Raw genomic sequence first — 21,670 nt, forward strand, 5'->3', positions numbered from 1 at the left:
TTGTGATAATTGCTCCCACAGTTGATTTTTTTCACGCCAAGCTGCTTGCCTATTGTAGATTCACTCTTCCCAGTCTGGTGCAGGTCTACAATTCTTTTCCTGGTGTCCTTCAACAGCTCTTTGGTCTTGGTCATCGTGGAGTTTGGAGTCCGACTGTTTGAGGCTGTGGACAGGTGTCTTTTATACAGATAACGAGTTCAAACAGGTTCCATTAATACAGGTAACGAGTGGAGGACAGAAGAGCTTCTTAAAGAAGAAGTTACAAGTCAGTGAGAGCCAGAAATCTTCCTTGTTTGAAGTGACCAAATACTTATTTTCCACCATAATTTACAAATAAATTCTTTAAAATTCCTACAATGTGAATTCCTGGATTTTTTTTCACATTCTGTCTCTCACAGTTGTACCTATGATGAAAATTACAGACCTCTGTCATCATTTTAAGTGGGAGAACTTGCACAATCGGTGGCTGACTAAATACTTTTGTGTGTGCGTGGGTATATATATATATATATATGTATGTATATATATATATATATATATATATATATATATATATATATATATATATACATATATATATATATATATATATATATATATATATATATATATATATATATATATATATATAAACCCGTTTCCATATGAGTTGGGAAATTGTGTTGGATGTACATATAAACGGAATACAATGATTTGCAAATTCTTTTCAACCCATATTCAATTGAATGCACTACAAAGACAAGATATTTGATGTTCAAACTCATAAACTTTAATTTTTTTTGCAAATAATAATTAACTTAGAATTTTATGGCTGCAACTTGTGCCAAAGTAGTTGGGAAAGGGCATGTTCACCACTGTTACATCACTTTTTCTTTTAACAGCACTCAATAAACGTTTGGGAACTGAGGAAACTAATTGTTGAAGCTTTGAAAGTAAAATTCTTTCCCATTCTTTTTTTATGTAGAGCTTAAGTCGTTCAACAGTCCGGGGTCTCCGCTTTCATATTTTACGCTTCATAATGTGCCACACATTTTCGATGGGAGACAGGTCTGGACTGCAGGCGGGCCAGGAAAGTACCCGCACTCTTTTTTTTACAAAGTCACGCTGTTGTAACACTTGTTTTGCTGAAATAAGCAGGGGCGTCCATGATAACGTTGCTTGGATGACAACATATGTTAATCCAAAACCTGTATGGACCATTCAGCATTAATGATGCCTTCACAGATGTGTAAGTTACCCATGCTTTGGGCACTAATATACCCCCATACCCTCACAAATGCTGGCTTTTGAACTTTGCGCCTATAACAATCCGGATGGTTATTTCCCTCCTTGTTCCGAAGGACACCACGTCCACAGTTTCCAATTATAATTTGAAATGTACATCAGTCCATCTTAGATGATATCGGGCCCAGGCAAGGATATTGCTGATAAATGGGTTTGGCTTTGCATAGTGAAGTTTTAACTTGCACTTAAAGATGTAGCGACCGACTGTAGTTACTGGCATTGGTTTTCTGAAGTGTTCCTGAGCCCATGTAGTGATATCCTTTACACACTGATGTCGGTTTTTGATGCAGTACCGCCTGAAGGGTCAAAGGTACATAATATCATCCCTTACGTGCAGTGATTTCTCCAGATTCGCTGAACCTTTTGATGATTTTACAGACCGTAGATGGTAAAATCCCTAAATTCCTTGCAATAGGTCGTTGAAAAATGTTGTTCTAAAACTGTTTGACAATTTGCTTACAAATTGGTGACCCTCGGCCCATCCTTGTTTGTGAATTACTTAGCATTTCATGGAAGCTGTTTTTATACCCAATCATGGCACTCACCTGTTCCCAATTAGCCTGCACACCTGTGGGATATTCCAAATAAGTGTTCGATGAGCATTCCTCAACTTTATCAGTATTTATTGCCACCTTTCCCAACTTATTTTGTCACGTGTTGCTGGCATCAAATTCTAAAGTTAATGATTATTTGCCAACAAAAAAATATTTATCAGTTTTAATACCAAATATGTTGTATTTGTAGCATATTCAACTGAATATGGGTTGAAAATGATTTACAAATCATTGTATTCCTTTTGTATTTACATCTAACACAATTTCCCAACTCATATGGAAACGGGGTTTATATATATATATATATATATATATATATATATATATATATATATATGTATATATATATGTATATATATATATATATATATGTATATATATGTATATATATCCATATATGTGTGTGTGTATGTGAATATATATATATATATATATATATATATATATATATATATATATATATATATATATATATATATATATATATATATAAGACATGCACCTGGGGATAAGTTGATTGGCAACACTAAATTGGCCCTCATGTGTGAATGTGAGTGTGAATGTTGTCCGTCTGTGTTGGTCCTGTGATGAGGTGGAAAACCTGGGAAAAGGCTTGTCGGGGTGATATAGCCTCTTGTGTTTTTTGCTGACCTAACGTGTATACATATATATATATATATATATATATATGTATATATATATATATATATATATATATATATATATATATATATATATATATATATATATGTATATATATATATACATGAATGTGAGTGTGAATGTGGTCTGTCTGTGTTGGTCCTGCGATGAGGTGGAAAACCTGGGAAAAGGCTTGTTGGGGTGATATAGCCTCTTGTGTTTTTTGCTGACCTAAAGTGTATGTAAACACACACACACATATATATATATATATATATATATATATATATATATATATATATATATATATATATATACATAGATATATATATATATCTATGTATATATATATATATATATATATATATATATATATATATATATATATATATATATATATATATACATAGATATATATATATATATGTATATATATATATATATGTATATATATACATATATATATATATATATATATGTATGTATGTATATATGTATGTATATATATATATATGTATTTACATATATGTATATATGTATATATATATATATATGTATTTACATATATGTATGTATATATGTATGTATATATATATATGTATTTACATATATGTATGTATGTATATATGTATGTATATATATATATGTATTTACATATATGTATGTATGTATGTATATATGTATGTATGTATATATATGTATTTACATATATATATGTATATATATATATATATGTATTTACATATATATGTATATATATATATGTGTATGTATGTATATGTATTTACATATACATATATATATATATACACGCACACACATACATATATATATATATATATATATATATATATATATATATATATATATATATATATATATATATATATATATATATATATATATATATATATATATATATATATACATATATATACAATTGGGTAAAAAAGTATTTAGTTAGCCACCAATTGTGTAAATTCTCCCAATTTAAAAAGATGAGAAGCCTGTAATTTTCATTGTAGGTACACTTCTACAGTTGCAAGAAAAAGTATGTGAGCCCTTTGGGATTACTTGGATTTTTGCATAATTTGGTGATAAAATGTTTTCTGCTCTTCCTCAAAGTCACAACAATCGACCAACACAGTTTGCTTGAACTAATACCGCACAAAAAATATAGGTTTTTTCTTTTTATTTAAACACATTCACTTTGCAGGGTGTAAAAAGTGTTTGAACCCTTGGATTTAAAAACTGGTTGACCCTCCTTTGGCAGCAATAACCTCAACAAAACATTTCCTGTAGTTGCAGATTGGAACTGCACAACGGTCAGGGAGAATTTTGGACCATTCCTCTTCACAAAACTATTTCAGTGCAGCGATATTCCTGGGATGTCTGGTGTGAATCGCTCTCTTGAGGTCATGCCACAGCATCTCAATTGGATTTTCTTCTGTTGAAGCCATTCTGTTGCTGATTTACTTCTGTTCTTGGGGACGTTGTCCTGTTGCACTACCCATCCTCTGTTGAGCTTCAGTTGGCGGACATATCTCCCGTCCAAAGGCAAAACCTAGTAGCTCACTTCTAGCTGATTTTGAGAAAACAAAGGAAAACCAATCTATCTTGATGCTGTCTTACAAAGATTTACAAAGTCATCAAAGTTATAGATGTTTTCTTGAGCTTTCATTTTCTTGCCGATTGAGCCATGGATTGAATCTGCTCTCATGAACGTGTGCCCTTTCTCCAGCTATTTTATCACAATCTCGGGTGGGCCCCATTCTGCGTTTGCACATTGGGCAAGAGCCGTGTACAGCGTCCAGTTTTTTATTGTGACCTCCACAGTTATCTGCACAAAAGAGTATGCAAGGAGAAGAATCAAGAACAATACATTTAATGAAGGTGCTTGCAACGTGCTGGGCCAATCTTCCAAATATTCCCTCGTGCCATAATATCACATAATCAGGTTGACCGTCGGCCCCCATTCGTACAAATGTCTCATTAAATACAATAAGGCGACTGACAAAGAAGCTCCGATTGGTCCCTTGAGATACTAGGTTTTTCTGTTGTATCTACGCGGTTATGTGGTAGTTGCTAGGTCCTGCCATGCGCGTAACAGCTTACTTACGGAACAAATTACAATATCGCTTACACTAATGTAAAGCATATCACCTAGGAACTCCAAAATTATTATCAGCTCAGTTTTGACCAAAATTGAGTTACTGGGTTTTGCCTTTGGACGGGAGATATGTTCTTGAAGTTTTCCTGCAAAATGTCTTGTACTTGGGAATTAATTTTTCAATCGATGAAAGCAAACCGTCCAGGCCCTAGTATTTTGAAAAAAGTACTGCACATCGTATTGGCAGCTCTAGTTCGGATGGTAGAGGTTTAAAAAAATAATTTGGGGATGTCCGGTGGGCGGGGTTGAAAAGCTTAACGGGTGTAATTTGCCAATGTCTGCTGTTGATCATTGCCACGTTAGCAAGAAAACAACAGCGCCAGAGAGCCAATCAGTGAGCCTGTGGGCGGTCTGAAGGGTCAGTTCTGAGCGGCTGCTTTCCGCCTGCCGCAAGAGTTTGACTCGTCTCCATTCAATACTGTGACATTAAGAGGTGCACGGCCTTTTGAAAAAGTGCAGGGGACATTTCCCCAGCTGTCCGCCGCATTATGTTCCTGGACACCCCGCATGCACCTTTTTAGGTCGGCAATTTGAAAAAGGCTGTAAATATTTGCTCAATTGCGAGAGCGTGATTGCACTTTGTATCATCTGGCTTGTCGCCTTAATCGCTTTATCGTCTCACGCCTCATCTGGAACTCATTGTCCTTGTCTGCGCACGTGTGGCGATAAGAAAACCCGTGCATGCGTTCACAGCTGTGCAAACACTTCTGAGACCGAAGTGCGATGATCCCTTTTTAGGATGCCGGCGTTGGAAACAACCTTGTTTGCCAACAGAGCTGAAGTGCAAATGGTGCCAGCAAGCAGTGACCTGCACACGCGATGTGGAGAATGTACAAGTACATAACATCAAGTTTTAACGACACAGTAGAATACGCTTGTTCCTCGTTAGAACCCAGTGCTCCCCCTCTACTGTCTGAGGAAGACATTTTGTGCAGACGTCAAGTCGACAGCGCAGAAGGCAAGCTGCCTTCTCTTGGAAGCGATGAGGGGTTAGACGATGTCGGCCCGCCGTCGCTCGGAGGCCGATCATCAGCAGGCGGCTCGGCGCCCGGCTCTTCTTGGCATGACAGGAAAGACGTTCCCAGCCGAGACGCCACCGCCGCCGCCTCGTACAAGGGCGCTCTTTTATCCGCCTGCCTTCATTTGAAATGCTAAGAGCGGCGCAACAGGAGGAAGCGCCTCGTGGCGGATCAAAGGAGCGTCTTTGATTTACCCGCCCACCCCCGTTTCTGTCTTTGTGCCAGGCATATTCATAATAAAGCAGGTGATCGCTATCCTCTACTCCATGAAAATGCATCTTCTATCTCTAATTGCTCCCTTTTTTTTGTTCCACCTTGATCCTCCTCCGTGCTGCCCGTCTGGAGGGAGGAGGACGTTTGCAGGAATAAAAAGCCACATTCCCCTCACTTCCTGTTCTCTAACAGGCATCTTTTCCCTCCTTCCCCAGATAACGGGGGCCATCCTGCTGGCGGTGGGAGTATGGGGGAAGTTGATGCTGGGCCCTTACATCTCGCTCATCGCCGACAACTCAACCAACGCCCCCTACGTCCTCATCGGCACCGGGACCGTCATTGTCGTTTTTGGCCTGTTTGGATGCTTCGCCACGTGCAGAGGAAGCCCATGGATGCTGAAGCTGGTGAGTGAAGTGCAATAGGGTACTTTAAAAAAAAAAGTCCTGAATCCCAACTGTCATCCAGATCAGCCCCAAATTTTAATCACTTCAGAAAACACTTGGCTATACAAGTACCACCATTATGACCATCATTAAAATACAGTAGCACAGCAGGCCTAAGTATTCATTAAAAGCAAAGCAGGGGTTTTGTTTAATAAGTATATTTGATATGTTTTGCCACTGTTACATTACACACAGTTTGAACAGTAACACTGTGTTTTTGTATAGGAAAATAAAACCCTGTACTTGAATAATGAACCAAATAAAATACATTCCACATTTGGTGTCCCACGTACCACAGTTTGAGAATCATTGATTTTTCCGAAGGAAATAGTCATCCATTGTCAACTCTCTTTGTCTCTGTGGGTGGAGGCGGGGACGTGAGCCTGCATACAGACAGAAGTTGTGGCTCCAAACGTAAACCTAAGGCAGGGCTTCTCGATTATTTTCTGTAACGAAGAAGAAAACTTTTTGTGTACCCTCCCTCTGCCGCGACTTTCATTTAAATGATATAAATGGGTTGTACTTGTATAGCGCTTTTCTACCTTCAAGGTACTCAAAGCGCTTTGATTTGTCTATAAAATGGTTGTAAGTACACCTCTGCATGACATTGTATCCTTAGCATTGAACAAAATTATATTGTTGGCTCAACTTACACAGAATAACTTTATTAATATTGTTCTTTAGTCTGTAACGGATAAGATTTAAAGTGCATCAATTTGCCTGAAATGATAAAAATACATGTATTTTTTGATCAACTTGAACAAATTAATACTAAAATAATTTAATCAAGTTAACTCAATAGTGTCACGCCTGTAAGTTTATGTTTTGGTTTTGGTCAGGTTATGTTTAGTTTTTGGGACATTTTAGTTCTGTCTTTTCACTCCTTGGTTTGTTTTGTTACCATAGCTACTCATTAGTTTACCCTAGTCACGCCCCAATCATCAGCCTCTCACACCTGTTTCTCATTACCACTGCTACTATTTAAGGATTTTACTTTCTGTCCATCAGTCTGGGATCTTCACACTCGCACGCACCCTACCCATGCTGCACCTCCTTCACGACCTCGATAATCTGTTTCATGCCTTGTTGTTCGTTTTGGTCCACGCCGAGTAAGTTTTGTTGTTTATGCCATAGATAGTATCTTTTGTTTATTTGTATATAGTCATGCCATTGTGCTGTTTTGTTTTAAGTTTAATAGGTTGAAACAGAACGCCAGATAATGTCTCCTAATAGATGACATTTTTGGGTCCTTATACACACACACCATAATAATACCCGTATGTTGAAGCACTGTACGTCTGACTTCGGTAACCATAATGTGGCGACAATCCATTAGGTGGTGCGACTTTGTAGCCTACCAAAGTCGTACTAAAACATTTTGACAGATTTTTGAGTGCTGTGTAGAATGTTCTATATTCTCAATAAAACATTAACGTTTTGGGCTTGCTTGCTTGCTTACCTGTACTTGCTTGATTGATTGATTGATTGATACTTTTATTAGTAAATTGCACAGTACAGTACATATTCCGTACAATTGACCACTAAATGGTAACACCCGAATAAGTTTTTCAACTTGTTTAAGTCGGGGTCCACGTTAATCAATTCATGGTAAATTCATGCTAGTGTCACTTATTGAACAGGTGTTAGCCTGCAGCATACATGTATCTCTTATGTGTGGCTGCCATCTTCTTGTCACACTGAATTTACGGTATTCACCCAAGGAACTTTAGTTATTAGAGAGTTTCGGTCATAAAGTTTTTCAACGGACACATTTCCTGTGTTGTTGTTGCACTTGTAAGCCACGGATGATGAGATCCTGCTCCATTATTGATTTAAGTAAAGTTTGAAAGCCATTAAAACAGTTAGCGTCATCTTTTGACACTTCTTCCACTCCCGTCCTCGCACGCTACACCGCTACTACAAAAATGACGGGGAGAAGACGCTGTTGGAGGTGAGCCACATAAATAAGACCGCCCACAAAATGGCGCATCCTGAAGCGACTGTCAGAAAGCGGCTTGAAGATGATCTGTAAAACTTCATCTATGCAACATTTTGACTAAAGAACCACCATCACATGTTAAGGAAGTGCTTTCAATGTAGAAGAAAAATCATAATATGACCCCTCAAATGCGCCTTATGACCCGGTGCGCTTTTTGTATGAAAATATACCTGAATAGACCCGCTCATCGGCGGTGCGCCCTGTGGTCTGGAAAATACGGTAATATGTACATTAGACTCACCGGGTTAAAGATGGCACTATTGATTTTTGAGAAAATTAAAGGATTTTAAATGCCCCTTACAGTTAGAAAAATATGGTAAAAATGATCCAGGTCTCCTTCAAAATCTTGTACAAGAAGATTTCTATCATTTATCACGGTCTGTGAGGCCATAAATGTGCCTTGATTGGATGAGCGCGAGAACCAAGGATGGGAATCATACAACTCATGATTTAATTTGATTCCTGTTTTTGGGGTGATTATCGGTTCGGTATCAATTCAACACGATTCTCCATTCAAACCGATTCTCCAAATATACTACAGTGGTACCTCCACCTACGACTATCCCAACTTTAAGAGTATTTGGAGAAAAGAGCGATCACTCGGTTCATTGCTATGCTATAATTTGCAAACATATCTTTGAGTTACGAACCTCACCACTATTAGTTGGTGTAGCGATTTTCATGAATAAAACCTCCTAGATCCAATCCAAAACATCTGGTCTTAACCGTTAGTTTGCATTAGCTTATAACTAGGGATGGACATCACTTTGTTTTCCAACCACTGGAACAAAGAAAGTGAGTATTAAAGGGGAACATTATCACAATTTCAAAACGGTTAAAAACAATAAAAAATCAATTACCAGTGGCTTGTTGTATTTTTTGAAATTTTTTTCAAAATTTTACCGTTCCCCGAATATCCCTAAAAAAAGCTTTAAAGTGCTTGATTTTCGCTATTTGCAATGCGACTATCCATTTCCCTGTGACGTCATACAGTGCTGCCAGTGTAAACAAACAATGGCAGATACCACAGCCAGATATAGAGACATTAGTTCGGATTCAGACTCGGATTTCAGCGACTTAAGCGATTTAACAGATTACGCATGTATTGAAACGGATGGTTGGAATATGAAAGTATTGAAGAAGAAACTGAAGCTATTGAGCGAATAACTATTGACGCTATTCATAGCCATAGCATGGCCGAATAGCTGCGTTAGCATCGTGGGTAAAATGTGCTGACCAAACGATCAGGACTTTCGCATCTCGTGACACTGGATCAACTTAAATCCTTCGATTGGTAAGTGTTTTTTTCGCATTAAATGTGGGTGGAAGGAAACGTAATATAGTTGCAAATGCATCTGCAGGTTATCCATACATCTCTGTGCCATGTCTGCTTTAGCACCGCCGGTAAATAGCATGTTAGCATCGATTAGCATAGCATGTTAGCATCAATTAGCTGGAAGTCAACATCAACAAAACTCACCTTTGTGAATTTGTTGACTTTATAGTTGCAAATGCATCTGCAGGTTATCCATACATCTCTGTGCCATGTCTGCTTTAGCACCGCCGGTAAATAGCATGTTAGCGTCGATTAGCGTAGCATGTTAGCATCGATTACCTGGCAGTCACGCCGCAACCAAATATGTCTGATTAGCACATAAGTCAACAAAAAAACTCACCTTTGTGATTTCGTTGACTTTATCGTTGCAAATGCATCTGCAGGTTATCCATACATCTCTGTGCAATGTGTATCATCGCCGGTAAAATGTGGAGACACTTTGGCACATTCAATGGGGGTCTGGCGGCAGACACTTTCGCATCTTCGGGCCAGTGGTGCAACTTGAATCCCTCCCTGTTAGTGTTGTTACACCCTCCGACAACACACCGACGAGGCATGAAGTCTCCAAAGTTCCCAAAAATAGTCGAAAAAACGGAAAATAACAGAGCTGAGACCCGGTGTTTGTAATGTGTTGAAAATGAAAATGGCGGCTGTATTACCTCGGAGACGTCACGTTCTGACGTCATCGCAAAAAGAGCGTCAAACAGAAAGGCGTTTAATTCGCCAAAATTCACCCATTTGAAGTTCGGAGATCGGTTTAAAAAATATATGTTTTTTTTTCTGCACCATCAAGGTATATATTGATGCTTACATAGGTCTGGTGATAATGTTCCCCTTTAAGGACAATGCTGGGAAGAGGCGGATGATATCCATTGAATTAAAGAAAGAAATCATCAAAAACATGACCCAGCATGGGCTTCACGGTGGCAGAGGGGTTAGTGCGTCTGCCTCACAATACGAAGTTCCTGCAGTCCTGGGTTCAAATCCAGGCTCGGGATCTTTCTGTGTGGAGTTTGCATGTTCTCCCCGTGAATGCGTGGGTTCCCTCCGGGTACTCCGGCTTCCTCCCACCTCCAAAGACATGCACCTGGGGATAAGTTGATTGGCAACACTAAATTGGCCCTAGTGTGTGAATGTGAGTGTGAATGTTGTCTGTCTATCTGTGTTGGCCCTGCGATGAGGTGGCGACTTGTCCAGGGTGTACCCCGCCTTCCGCCCGATTGTAGCTGAAATAGGCGCCAGCGCCCCCCGCGACCCCAAAAGGGAATAAGCGGTAGAAAATGGATGGATGGATGGATGACCGAGCGTGTTGCAGAGTTTAAATGTATCACCGCTGTCCATAACAGCAGTCAAGGTCGTTAAAGTAATATCTAAATGGTGGACATTTTTCCATAAATAATATGGAGAAGCTACTAATAGTGTGTTTTACGAGGAAGCGGCTGGAAGGAGATACCAACGAAGCCAGCTCTCCAAAGTAAATACTGTATATTATTAGATATCTTCTTAAAATACTACTGTAGTTGTTTGTACTTCACAGTATTTCTTATTTACAAGTCTGTTTTTCTTCCTTAAATGGCATGTTTCAATTTGATTGAAATGGGAAACATTGATTTGAGATGCGAGAAAATATACTTTAATTTTATTTTAATATCATTTTTTTTATCTTGATATATAAAAAATTAACACCAATTAAATGACTGATGAACATTACCACATAATTTATTCAGATCATTTAAATAACGACAAATAAAGTATATATACTATTAACCGCAACAGGTAATTGAAAAAATAACCCAGCAACATTATGATTTGTACAATTTCAGAATGTGCTTGTTCTATTATTAAACAAAGAAAACAATCTGAAGTTGTCTTTATTTTTAAGTAATCGTACCGTGATTTAACTAAAAAAGGCAGCCATATGGCCACTTGGGAGTAGATTTTTCTTCAAGTGGCCCCCGATCTAAAATGAGTTTGACACCCCTGATTTACACATTGCTAAAATAAATGTTACCAAGAGTAATAACAAATGATAATAATATATGTTTCCTAAATAAACTGTCAATACAACTAATATACATATGAAAAATACAGCTCACCTCTTTCGTCATAATTTTTGTGCCTAAAAACTTCTCTATGACTTTAACTCCAGACTTCTTCTGTTTGTTTGATTGTGTCGTTTCTGCCACAAGTGGTGGAAATGTGTACTACAACTCATATGGCCACAGCGCAGAAACAGATTTTTTTATGGCTGCCTTTTTTAGTTAAGAAACACTGTATTAAAAGCCTACTGAAATGAGATTTTCTTATTCAAACGGGGATAGCAGGTCCATTCTATGTGTCATAATTGATCATTTCGCGATATTGCCAGATTTTTGCTGGAAGAATTTAGTAGAGAACATCCACGATAAAGTTTGCAACTTTCGGTGCTAAGAGAAAAGCCCTGCCTCTACCGGAAGTCGCAGACGATGACGTCACATGTTGATGGCTCCTCACATATTCACATTGATTTTAATGGGAGCCTCCAACAAAAACCGCTATTCAGACCGAGAAAACGACAATTTCCCTATTAATTTGAGCGAGGATGAAAGATTCGTGTTTGAGGATATTGATAGCTATGGACTAGAAAAAAACGAAAAAAACGCTATTGCAATCGCGTTGCATTGAGACGGATTCATATGTTTTTAGAGACATTTACTAGGATAATTCTGGGAAATCCCTTCTCTTTCTATTGTGTTGCTAGTGTTTTAGTGAGTTTAACTGTACCTGATAGTCGGAAGTGTACGTCCACGGCCGGGTGTTGACGCGCAGTGTCTCGGGGAAGTCGACGGCAGCTGTATGGACGGCACAAGCTCAGCTGATATCTGGAAAGAGGCGACTTTTTAACCACAATTTTCTCACCGAAACCTGCTGGTTGTCATGTGATCCATACTAAAGTTTCACCTCCGTGAATTTTAAACAAGGAATCACCGTGTGTTTGTGTGGCTAAAAGCTAAAGCTTCCCAACTCCATCTTTCTACGTTGACTTCTCCAATATTAATTGGACAAATTGCAAAGGATTCAGCAACACAGATCTCCAAAATACTGTATAATTATGCGGTTAAAGCAGACGACTTTTAGCTGTGTGTGTGTGCAGCGCTCATATTTCATAACAGCCCGTGACGTCAAGCGTACACGTCATCATTACGCGAAGTTTCCAAGAAAAAATTTCCGGGAAATTTCAAATTGCAATTTAGTAAACTAAAAAGGCCGTATTGGCATGTGTTGCAATGTTAATATTTCATCATTGATATATAAACTATCAGACTGCATGGTCGGTAGTAGTGGGTTTCAGTAGGCTTTCAACTCCAGACTTCTTCTGTTTGTTTGATTGTGTCGTTTCTGCCACAAGTGGCGGAAATGTGTACTACAACTTATATGGCCACAGCGTAGGAACTGATTTTTTTATGGCTGCCTTTTTTAGTTAAGAAACACTGCATAAATGCGCAACAAAATGTTTGAAATGTCCAATGAGGTACGCTATGGTCGTCTACACTGCGCATTTCTACCTTTGAAAAATGTTTGTTATTATGGTGGTAGTTTGCACAGCACTTCGTCATACTGACTTGTCTTCCTCTCTGTTTAGTACGCCATGTTTCTGTCGCTGGTCTTCCTCGCTGAATTGGTGGCCGGGATTAGCGGATTTGTCTTCCGCCACGAGGTCAGTGCGCATTTCGCTGCCAAAACTAGGAAGGGAAAAACAAAGCTGTCAATCTAAAGCGCCGGTGATTTTGTAGCGATGATGATGATGATGATGATGATGATGATGCATCCTTGGCTGTCACAGATTAAAGGAACATTCCACAGGACGTACACTGACGCTGTGCTCAACTACAACGCTGAGGACGAGGCCAGCCGTGCTGTTGACAACCTGCAACACCGAGTGAGTCCACTCGCCTCGCCTGTGATGCAGAAACTTAAGCTATATTTTCTAAATTCCGTGTTAAATCAAGGATGTAAAAATGAGAAGAACTTGCAAAGAAGACTAGACATGTTTCTTCCTCCGCTAGCTGCGCTGCTGCGGCGTCTACAACTACACCAGTTGGTTTGCCAGCGTCTACTACCCGCCCAACGGTATGCCCGCCAGCTGCTGCATGAACGCCTCGGACTGCAACCCCATCGACCTCCGTAACGCGACCGTGGCCCCCAACAAAGTCTACCACCAGGTCTTGTTGTTGAACAACATGGTCCGTGTTGCATGAAGAGTACGTTGTATGACGGCTGCGGGGTTCTTCTGCAGGGATGTTACGAGCTGGTCACTTCCTTTATGGAGACCAACATGGCCATCATTGCAGGTGTGACGTTTGGCATCGCCTTCTCTCAGGTAAGAATCTCTCTCTTCTTTATTAAAGGCCTACTGAAATGAGATTTTCTTATTTAAACGGGGATAGCAGGTCCATTCTATGTGTCATACTTGATCATTTCGCGATATTGCCATATTTTTGCTGAAAGGATTTAGTAGAGAACATCGACGATAAAGTTCGCAACTTTTGGTCGCCAATAAAAAAGCCTTGCCTTTACCGGAAGTAGCAGACGATGTGCGCGTCACGTCATGGGTCGTAGGGCTCCTCACATTATTTATAATCATAGCCACCAGCAGCAAGAACTATTCGGACCGAGAAAGCGACAATTTCCCCATTAATTTGAGCGAGGATTCATGGATGAGGAAAGTTAGAGTGAGGCACAAAAAAAAAAAGAAATAAAAAGCGACAGCTCCGGGCGGCGGCAGTGGTAGCGTTTCAGATATAATTAGACACATTTACTAGGATAATTCTGGAAAATCCCTTATCTAATTGTTTTAATAGTGTTTTACTGAGATTCTAAAGTCATACCTGAAAGTCGGATGGTTGCGGTGAACGCCAGTGTCTCAGAGAGAAGCCAATAGAGGAGCCAAGTTAAAAGATGCCTTTTTGACAGCTACAGGAGGTCCCATAATCCACTGAAGTCTCCGGTAAGAGCTGACTTAATATCACAATTTTCCCATCCAAAAACTTGCTGGTTGACGTAGAGAAACATGTTCGCTTGACCGCTCTGTGTTAAAGCTTCACAACAAAGAATCACCGGCTGTGTCTCGGTGCAAAAGGCAGCTGCAATCCACCGCTTTCCACCAACAGCATTCTTGTTTATAGTGTCCATAAATAACTGAACAAATTGCAAAAGATTCAGCAACACAGATGTCCAAAATACTGTGTAATTATATGATGAAAAGAGACGACCTTTAGACGTGTGTGGTGCTGGGCTAACATGTCCACTACAACCCGAGACGTCATGCGCAAGCATCATCATTCCGCGACGTTTTCAACAAGAAACTCAACGGGAAATTTAAAATTGTAATTTAGTAAACTAAACCGGCCGTATTGGCATGTGTTGCAATGTTAATATTTCATCATTGATATATAAACTATCAGACTGCGTGGTGGGTAGTAGTGGGTTTCAGTAGGCCTTTAAATGACTCATTCAAACATATTTATTCATCTTTTCATTGAACTCAAAGTTTCTTGACTTTTTAACTACATTTTTTCTCATTTATATGTTTAAATACACATTTTCTTTTATTTTAATTACATTTTGTTTCCCTATGCCAGGGTATATCAACTACATAATAAAAGGGGCCATAGTGTCAAGAGCCCAAGGGCTCAGGGGCTGGACATCGAAATGTGGATGTTTGGTCAGAAAGTGCCTCTGCAGGTCATATTCCTTTGAGTGTGTTTACGTAATTGCAATGTAAACACATCGGCTTTCACACTGCACTGTCAATAAATTAATTATTCCGCCCTCGCTACCCGATTCCAGCGTGTGCAGATAATTAACAGCATGAAGAAACAGAAGCTCCAGAAGTTTTGTTGAGGATTGATGTTCCTTCTTTTAAGTTATTTTCCCTATTTATTTGTAAGACTGAAAATATAAACATGAAATAACAATTACGAAAGTATAACGTCCATTGTTTATTTTACATAAATAAAATAGGTTTAAGCTTCACGGTGGCAGAGGGGTTAGTGCGTGTGCCTCACAATACGAAGGTCCCTCAGTCCTCGGTTCAATCCCGGGCTCGGGATCTTTCTGTGTGGAGTTTGCATGTTCTCCCTGTGAATGCGTGGGTTCCCTCCGGGTACTCTGGCTTCCTCCCACTTCCAAAGACATGCACCTGGGGATAGGTTGATTGGTAACACTAAATTGGCCCTAGTGTGTGAATGTGAGTGTGAATGTTGTCCGTCTATCTGTGTTGGCCCTGCCATGAGGTGGCGACTTGTACAGGGTGTACCCCGCCTTCCGCCCGATTGTAACTGAGATAGGCGCCAGCGCCCCCCGCGACCCCAAAGGGAATAAGCGGTAGTAAATGGATGGATGGATAGAAAATAGGTTTAGTGTTAATATATTCACACAAACTACAGATGTTTAGGCATATGCAATTAAACAATGTGGCTCAACAAAATTGAGCGTTATCGCCTTCTACTGGTCAAATTTAGCGCTACATGTAGTAAACAAGCTTTGAATGGCCCTGCGATGAGGCTGCGACTTGTCCAGGGTGTACACTGCCTTCTGCCCGATTGTAGCTGAGATAGGCTCCAGCACCCCCCGCGACCCCAAAAGGGACAAGCGGTAGGAAATGAATGGATGGATGGATGTCAAAGTTACTCCGACAAAAAACAACACAACCATTAATGCAAAATACATCACAAAGTCAGCAATTTCAATACAAAACAAAGTAAATATCTTCATGCACGATACTTTCTTACAAAGATCTGACCAAGTTTTGTGTTGCAACTTACACATGTGAATTTCTACTGTTGTTGGAACAATGCTTAAATGTACGATAGACAACGATGACTCGAACACAACATTCACAATGTTGTCCTGTTGCTGTTAAAAGTTTGATTTTTTGGAAGGTATTTCAATTTTTCCCAGGGTTGATAGTGCTCTTTTTTGTATCACATTTGCCTCGCTGTTGCCTCCTGTGGGGTGGTGAGAGTACTGCCTACATGAGCAACCCTAATTTGAATGGTTTTATCAAAGTTAAAGTACCAATCACCCCCTGGGAAGTGAGGGGAGCAGTGGGCAGCAGCGGTGCCGTGCCAGGGAATCAATTATGGTGATTTAACCCCCAATTCCAATCCTTGATGCTGAGTGCCAAGCAGGGAGGCAATGGGTCCCATTTTTATAGTATTTGGTATGACTCGGCCGGGATTTGAACTCACAACCTACATATCTCAGGGCGGACACTCCAACCACTAGGCCACTGAGTAGGTCAAGCCTATTTGGGTGATGTTCGGCGGTCCAAAATCAAAGGATTTGGTGGGCCGGATGTGGCCCGTGCACCGCCAGTTGAATAGACCTGCCCTGAACACATTGTGTTTCAAATATTGTGGCTTCACCACGTTGCAGTTTTTTTTTGTCATGTTTTTTCCTTTTGTAAGCTTATTTTATCATTCCAAATTAAGCATTTTCATGCACAAAGAGGACTTATCAAGCTAAAGATATCAATACTATGGTAGTATTGGCCTCTCAGTGAGACCAAACCATTGTTCAGTATGCTGTTCTCTGATTGGCTCAGCCTCTGGAAGCTTTGCTATATTGGATAATGTCACATTGAGAGGGCTCTCATAATGTTGACAATATATTTAGAAGGTCATAAACAGTTGTTTTTGCTCTAGCTATAAAAAATATTTGATTTATAAATAAATGTATAAATACTTAGTGGAAATTCATTTATCGCGGTCAATAAACAGCGATAAACGAGGGACATTTATATTATTTATTTATTTCCTGTCCTTTTGCTAACTTATTAACTTATTTCTTCCCATTTTAACATATTTGCCATTTTTAAATAAGCCTTTCTCTTACATATTTACTAATGTTCATTTAATTTGAAAAAGTATTGGGACACTTAGGACTAACACTGGACAAAAGTATTGGGACACTTATGACTACCTCTGGACAAAAGTATTGGGACACGTACGGCTAACACTGGACAAAACTATTGAGACACTTATGACTCCCACTTGAACATGTCACGAGGGAGGTGCTGGACATTGAGTCCGAGTGGACCATGTTCCACACCTCTATTGTCGAGGCGGCTGATCGGAGCTGTGGCCGCAAGGTAGTTGGTGCCTGTCGGGGCGGCAATCCTAAAACCCCTTGGTGGACACCAGCGGTGAGGGATGCCGTCAAGCTGAAGAAGGAGTCCTATCGGGTCCTTTTGGCTCATAGGACTCCGGAGGCAGTGGACAGTTACCGACAGGCCAAGCGGTGTGCAGCTTCAGCGGTCGCGGAGGCAAAAACTCGGACATGGGAGGAGTTCGGGGAAGCCATGGAAAACGACTTCCGGACGGCTTCGAAGCGATTCTGGACCACCGTCCACCGCCTCAGGAAGGGGAAGCAGTGCACTATCAACACCGTGTATGGTGCGGATGGTGTTCTGCTGACCTCAACTGCGGATGTTGTGGATAGGTGGAAGGAATACTTCGAAGACCTCCTCAATCCCACCAACACGTCTTCCTATGAGGAAGCAGTGCATTGGGAATCTGCGGTGGACTCTCCTATTTCTGGGGCTGATGTCGCTGAGGTAGTTAAAAAGCTCCTCGGTGGCAAGTCCCCGGGGGTGGACGAGATCCGCCCGGAGTTCCTTAAGGCTCTGGATGCTGTGGGGCTGTCTTGGTTGACAAGACTTTGCAGCATCGCGTGGACATCGGGGGCGGTACCTCTGGATTGGCAGACTGGGGTGGTGGTTCCTCTCTTTAAGAAGGGGGACCGGAGGGTGTGTTCCAACTATCGTGGGATCACACTCCTCAGCCTTCCCGGTAAGGTTTATTCAGGTGTACTGGAGAGGAGGCTACGTCGGATAGTCGAACCTCGGATTCAGGAGGAACAGTGTGGTTTTCGTCCTGGTCGTGGAACTGTGGACCAGCTCTATACTCTCGGCAGGGTTTTCGAGGGTGCATGGGAGTTTGCCCAACCAGTCTACATGTGCTTTGTGGACTTGGAGAAGGCATTCGACCGTGTCCCTCGGGAAGTCCTGTGGGGAGTGCTCAGAGAGTATGGGGTATCGGACTGTCTTATTGTGGCGGTCCGCTCCCCTTACGATCAGTGCCAGAGCTTGGTCCGCATTGCCGGCAGTAAGTCGAACACATTTCCAGTGAGGGTTGGACTCCTCCAAGGCTGTCCTTTGTCACCGATTCTGTTCATAATTTTTATGGACAGAATTTCTAGGCGCAGTCAAGGCGTTGAGGGGTTCCGGTTTGGTAACCGCTGGATTAGATCTCTGCTTTTTGCAGATGATGTGGTCCTGATGGCTTCATCTGACCGGGATCTTCAGCTCTCGCTAGATCGGTTCGCAGCCGAGTGTGAAGCGACCGGAATGAGAATCAGCACCTCCAAGTCCGAGTCCATGGTTCTCGCCCGGAAAAGGGTGGAATGCCATCTCCGGGTTGGGGAGGAGACCCTGCCGCAAGTGGAGGAGTTCAAGTACCTAGGAGTCTTGTTCACAAGTGAGGGAAGAGTGGATCGTGACATCGACAGGCGGATCGGTGCGGCGTCTTCAGTAATGTGGACGTTGTACCGATCCGTTGTGGTGAAGAAGGAACTGAGCCGGAAGGCAAAGCTCTCAATTTACCGGTCGATCTACGTTCCCATCCTCACCTATGGTCATGAGCTTTGGGTCATGACCGAAAGGATAAGATCACGGGTACAAGCGGCCGAAATGAGTTTCCTCCGCCGTGTGGCGGGGCTCTCCCTTGGAGATAGGGTGAGAAGCTCTGTCATATGGGAGGAGCTCAACGTAAAGCCGCTGCTCCTCCACATCGAGAGGAGCCAGATGAGGTGTTTCGGGCATCTGGTCAGGATGCCACCCGAACGCCTCCCCAAGGAGGTATTTAGGGCACGTCCAACGGGTAGGAGGCCACGGGGAAGACCCAGGACACGTTGGGAAGACTATGTCTCCCGGCTTGCCTGGGAACGCCTCGGGATCCCCCGGGAAGAGCTAGACGAAGTGGCTGGGGAGAGGGATGTCTGGGTTTCCCTGCTTATGCTGTTGCCCCCGGGACCCGATCTCGGATAAGCGGAAGATGCTGGATGGATGGATGGATGGATGGATGGATGGATGACTGACTGACTCCCACTGGACAAAAGTATTGGGACACGTACGGCTAACACTGGACAAAAGTATTGGGACACTTATGACTCCCACTGGACAAAAGAATTGGGACACTTAGGACTAACAGTAGACAATGAGAAATGAAATTCATTCGTTTTTTGTCCTCAAAATTCTACACACAATACCCTATAATAATAGTAGCTACTATCCATGCATCTTCTAACGCTAACGATTCGCAGGGGCAGCAGCCAAAGGCAGACCCGACCAACTTAGGACGAACACTGGACAAAAGTATTGGGACACTTATGACTACCTCTGGACAAAAGTATTGGGACACTTACGGCTAACACCGGACAAAAGTATTGGGACACTTATGGCTCCCACTAGACAAAAGTATTGGGACACTTAGGACTAACACTGGACAAAAGTATTGGGACACTTAGGACTAACACTAGGCAAAAGTATTGGGACACTTAGGACTAACAGTAGACAATGACAATGAGAAATGTAACTAATTATTTTTTATCCTCAAAATTCTACACACAATACCCTATAATAATAGTAGCTACTATCCATGCATCTTCTAACGCTTATCCGGGTTTGATTCGCGGGGGCAGCAGCCAAAGGCGGACCCCACCAACTTAGGACTAACACTGGACAAAAGTATTGGGACACTTATGACTACCTCTGGACAAAAGTATTGGGACACTTACGGCTAACACTGGACAAAAGTATTGGGACACTTATGACTCCCACTGGACAAAAGTATTGGGACACTTAGGACTAACACTGGACAAAAGTATTGGGACACTTAGGACTAACACTAGGCAAAAGTATTGGGACACTTAGGACTAACAGTAGACAATGACAGTGAGAAATGGAATTCATTCTTTTTTGTCCTCAAAATTCTACACACAATACCCTATAATAATAGTAGCTACTATCCATGCATCTTCTAACGCTTATCCGGGTTTGATTCGCAGGGGCAGCAGCCAAAGGCGGACCCCACCAACTTAGGACTAACACTGGACAAAAGTATTGGGACACTGAGGACTAACACTAGGCAAAAGTATTGGGACACTTAGGACTAACAGTAGACAATGACAGTGAGAAATGGAATTAATTCTTTTTTTGTCCTCAAAATTCTACACACAATACCCTATAATAATAGTAGCTACTATCCATGCATCTTCTAACGCTTATCCGGGTTTGATTCGCGGGGGCAGCAGCCAAAGGCGGACCCCACCAACTTAGGACTAACAGTGGACAAAAGTATTGGGACACTTATGACTACCTCTGGACAAAAGTATTGGGACACTTACGGCTAACACTGGACAAAAGTATTGGGACACTTATGACTCCCACTGGACAAAAGTATTGGGACACTTAGGACTAACACTAGGCAAAAGTATTGGGACACTTAGGATTAACACTAGGCAAAAGTATTGGGACACTTAGGACTAACAGTAGACAATGACAATGAGAAATGGAATTAATTATTTTTTGTCCTCAAAATTCTACACACAATACCCTATAATAATAGTGGCTACTATCCATGCATCTTCTAACGCTTATCCGGGTTTGGGTCGCGGGGGCAGCAGCCAAAGGCAGACCCGACCAACGCTGCTTGCAGCTTTAATTTATTTTGATCTCACTCAACCCCATTTATTGTATTTTAAACACAGTTTTTAGCCAAGTTGTTTGTTTTAATCGATTTTTCTTTGTTAAAGGCTTCCTTGCTGTATTAATTAGTTTTTTTTACTATTCACATTACATTGACCATTTTTTTAAAATGTTTATCCTCTTGTTTTGTTTTTAGCTAATTTGGTGTGTTTTATTTTTACCAAAGCTGTTAATGAATGATTTATGTACTTAATAAATAAT

General features: G+C 41.0%; 1 protein-coding gene across 1 annotated transcript in view; it reads left to right on the forward strand.

Moving 5' to 3' along the window:
* The window catches only part of tspan7b (tetraspanin 7b), a 68,456-nt gene that overhangs the window by 38,311 nt on the left and 8,475 nt on the right, over window positions 1-21,670 (forward strand). Inside the window, exons 3-7 of the mRNA XM_061879821.1 lie at window positions 6,098-6,286; window positions 13,283-13,357; window positions 13,484-13,579; window positions 13,707-13,862; window positions 13,937-14,020. Coding sequence (XP_061735805.1) covers window positions 6,098-6,286; window positions 13,283-13,357; window positions 13,484-13,579; window positions 13,707-13,862; window positions 13,937-14,020 — 600 coding nt within the window. The remainder of the gene's footprint in view (window positions 1-6,097; window positions 6,287-13,282; window positions 13,358-13,483; window positions 13,580-13,706; window positions 13,863-13,936; window positions 14,021-21,670) is intronic.

Source organism: Nerophis ophidion, linkage group LG19 (assembly GCF_033978795.1).
Source record: "Nerophis ophidion isolate RoL-2023_Sa linkage group LG19, RoL_Noph_v1.0, whole genome shotgun sequence".
NCBI classification, from domain to species: Eukaryota; Metazoa; Chordata; class Actinopteri; order Syngnathiformes; family Syngnathidae; genus Nerophis; species Nerophis ophidion.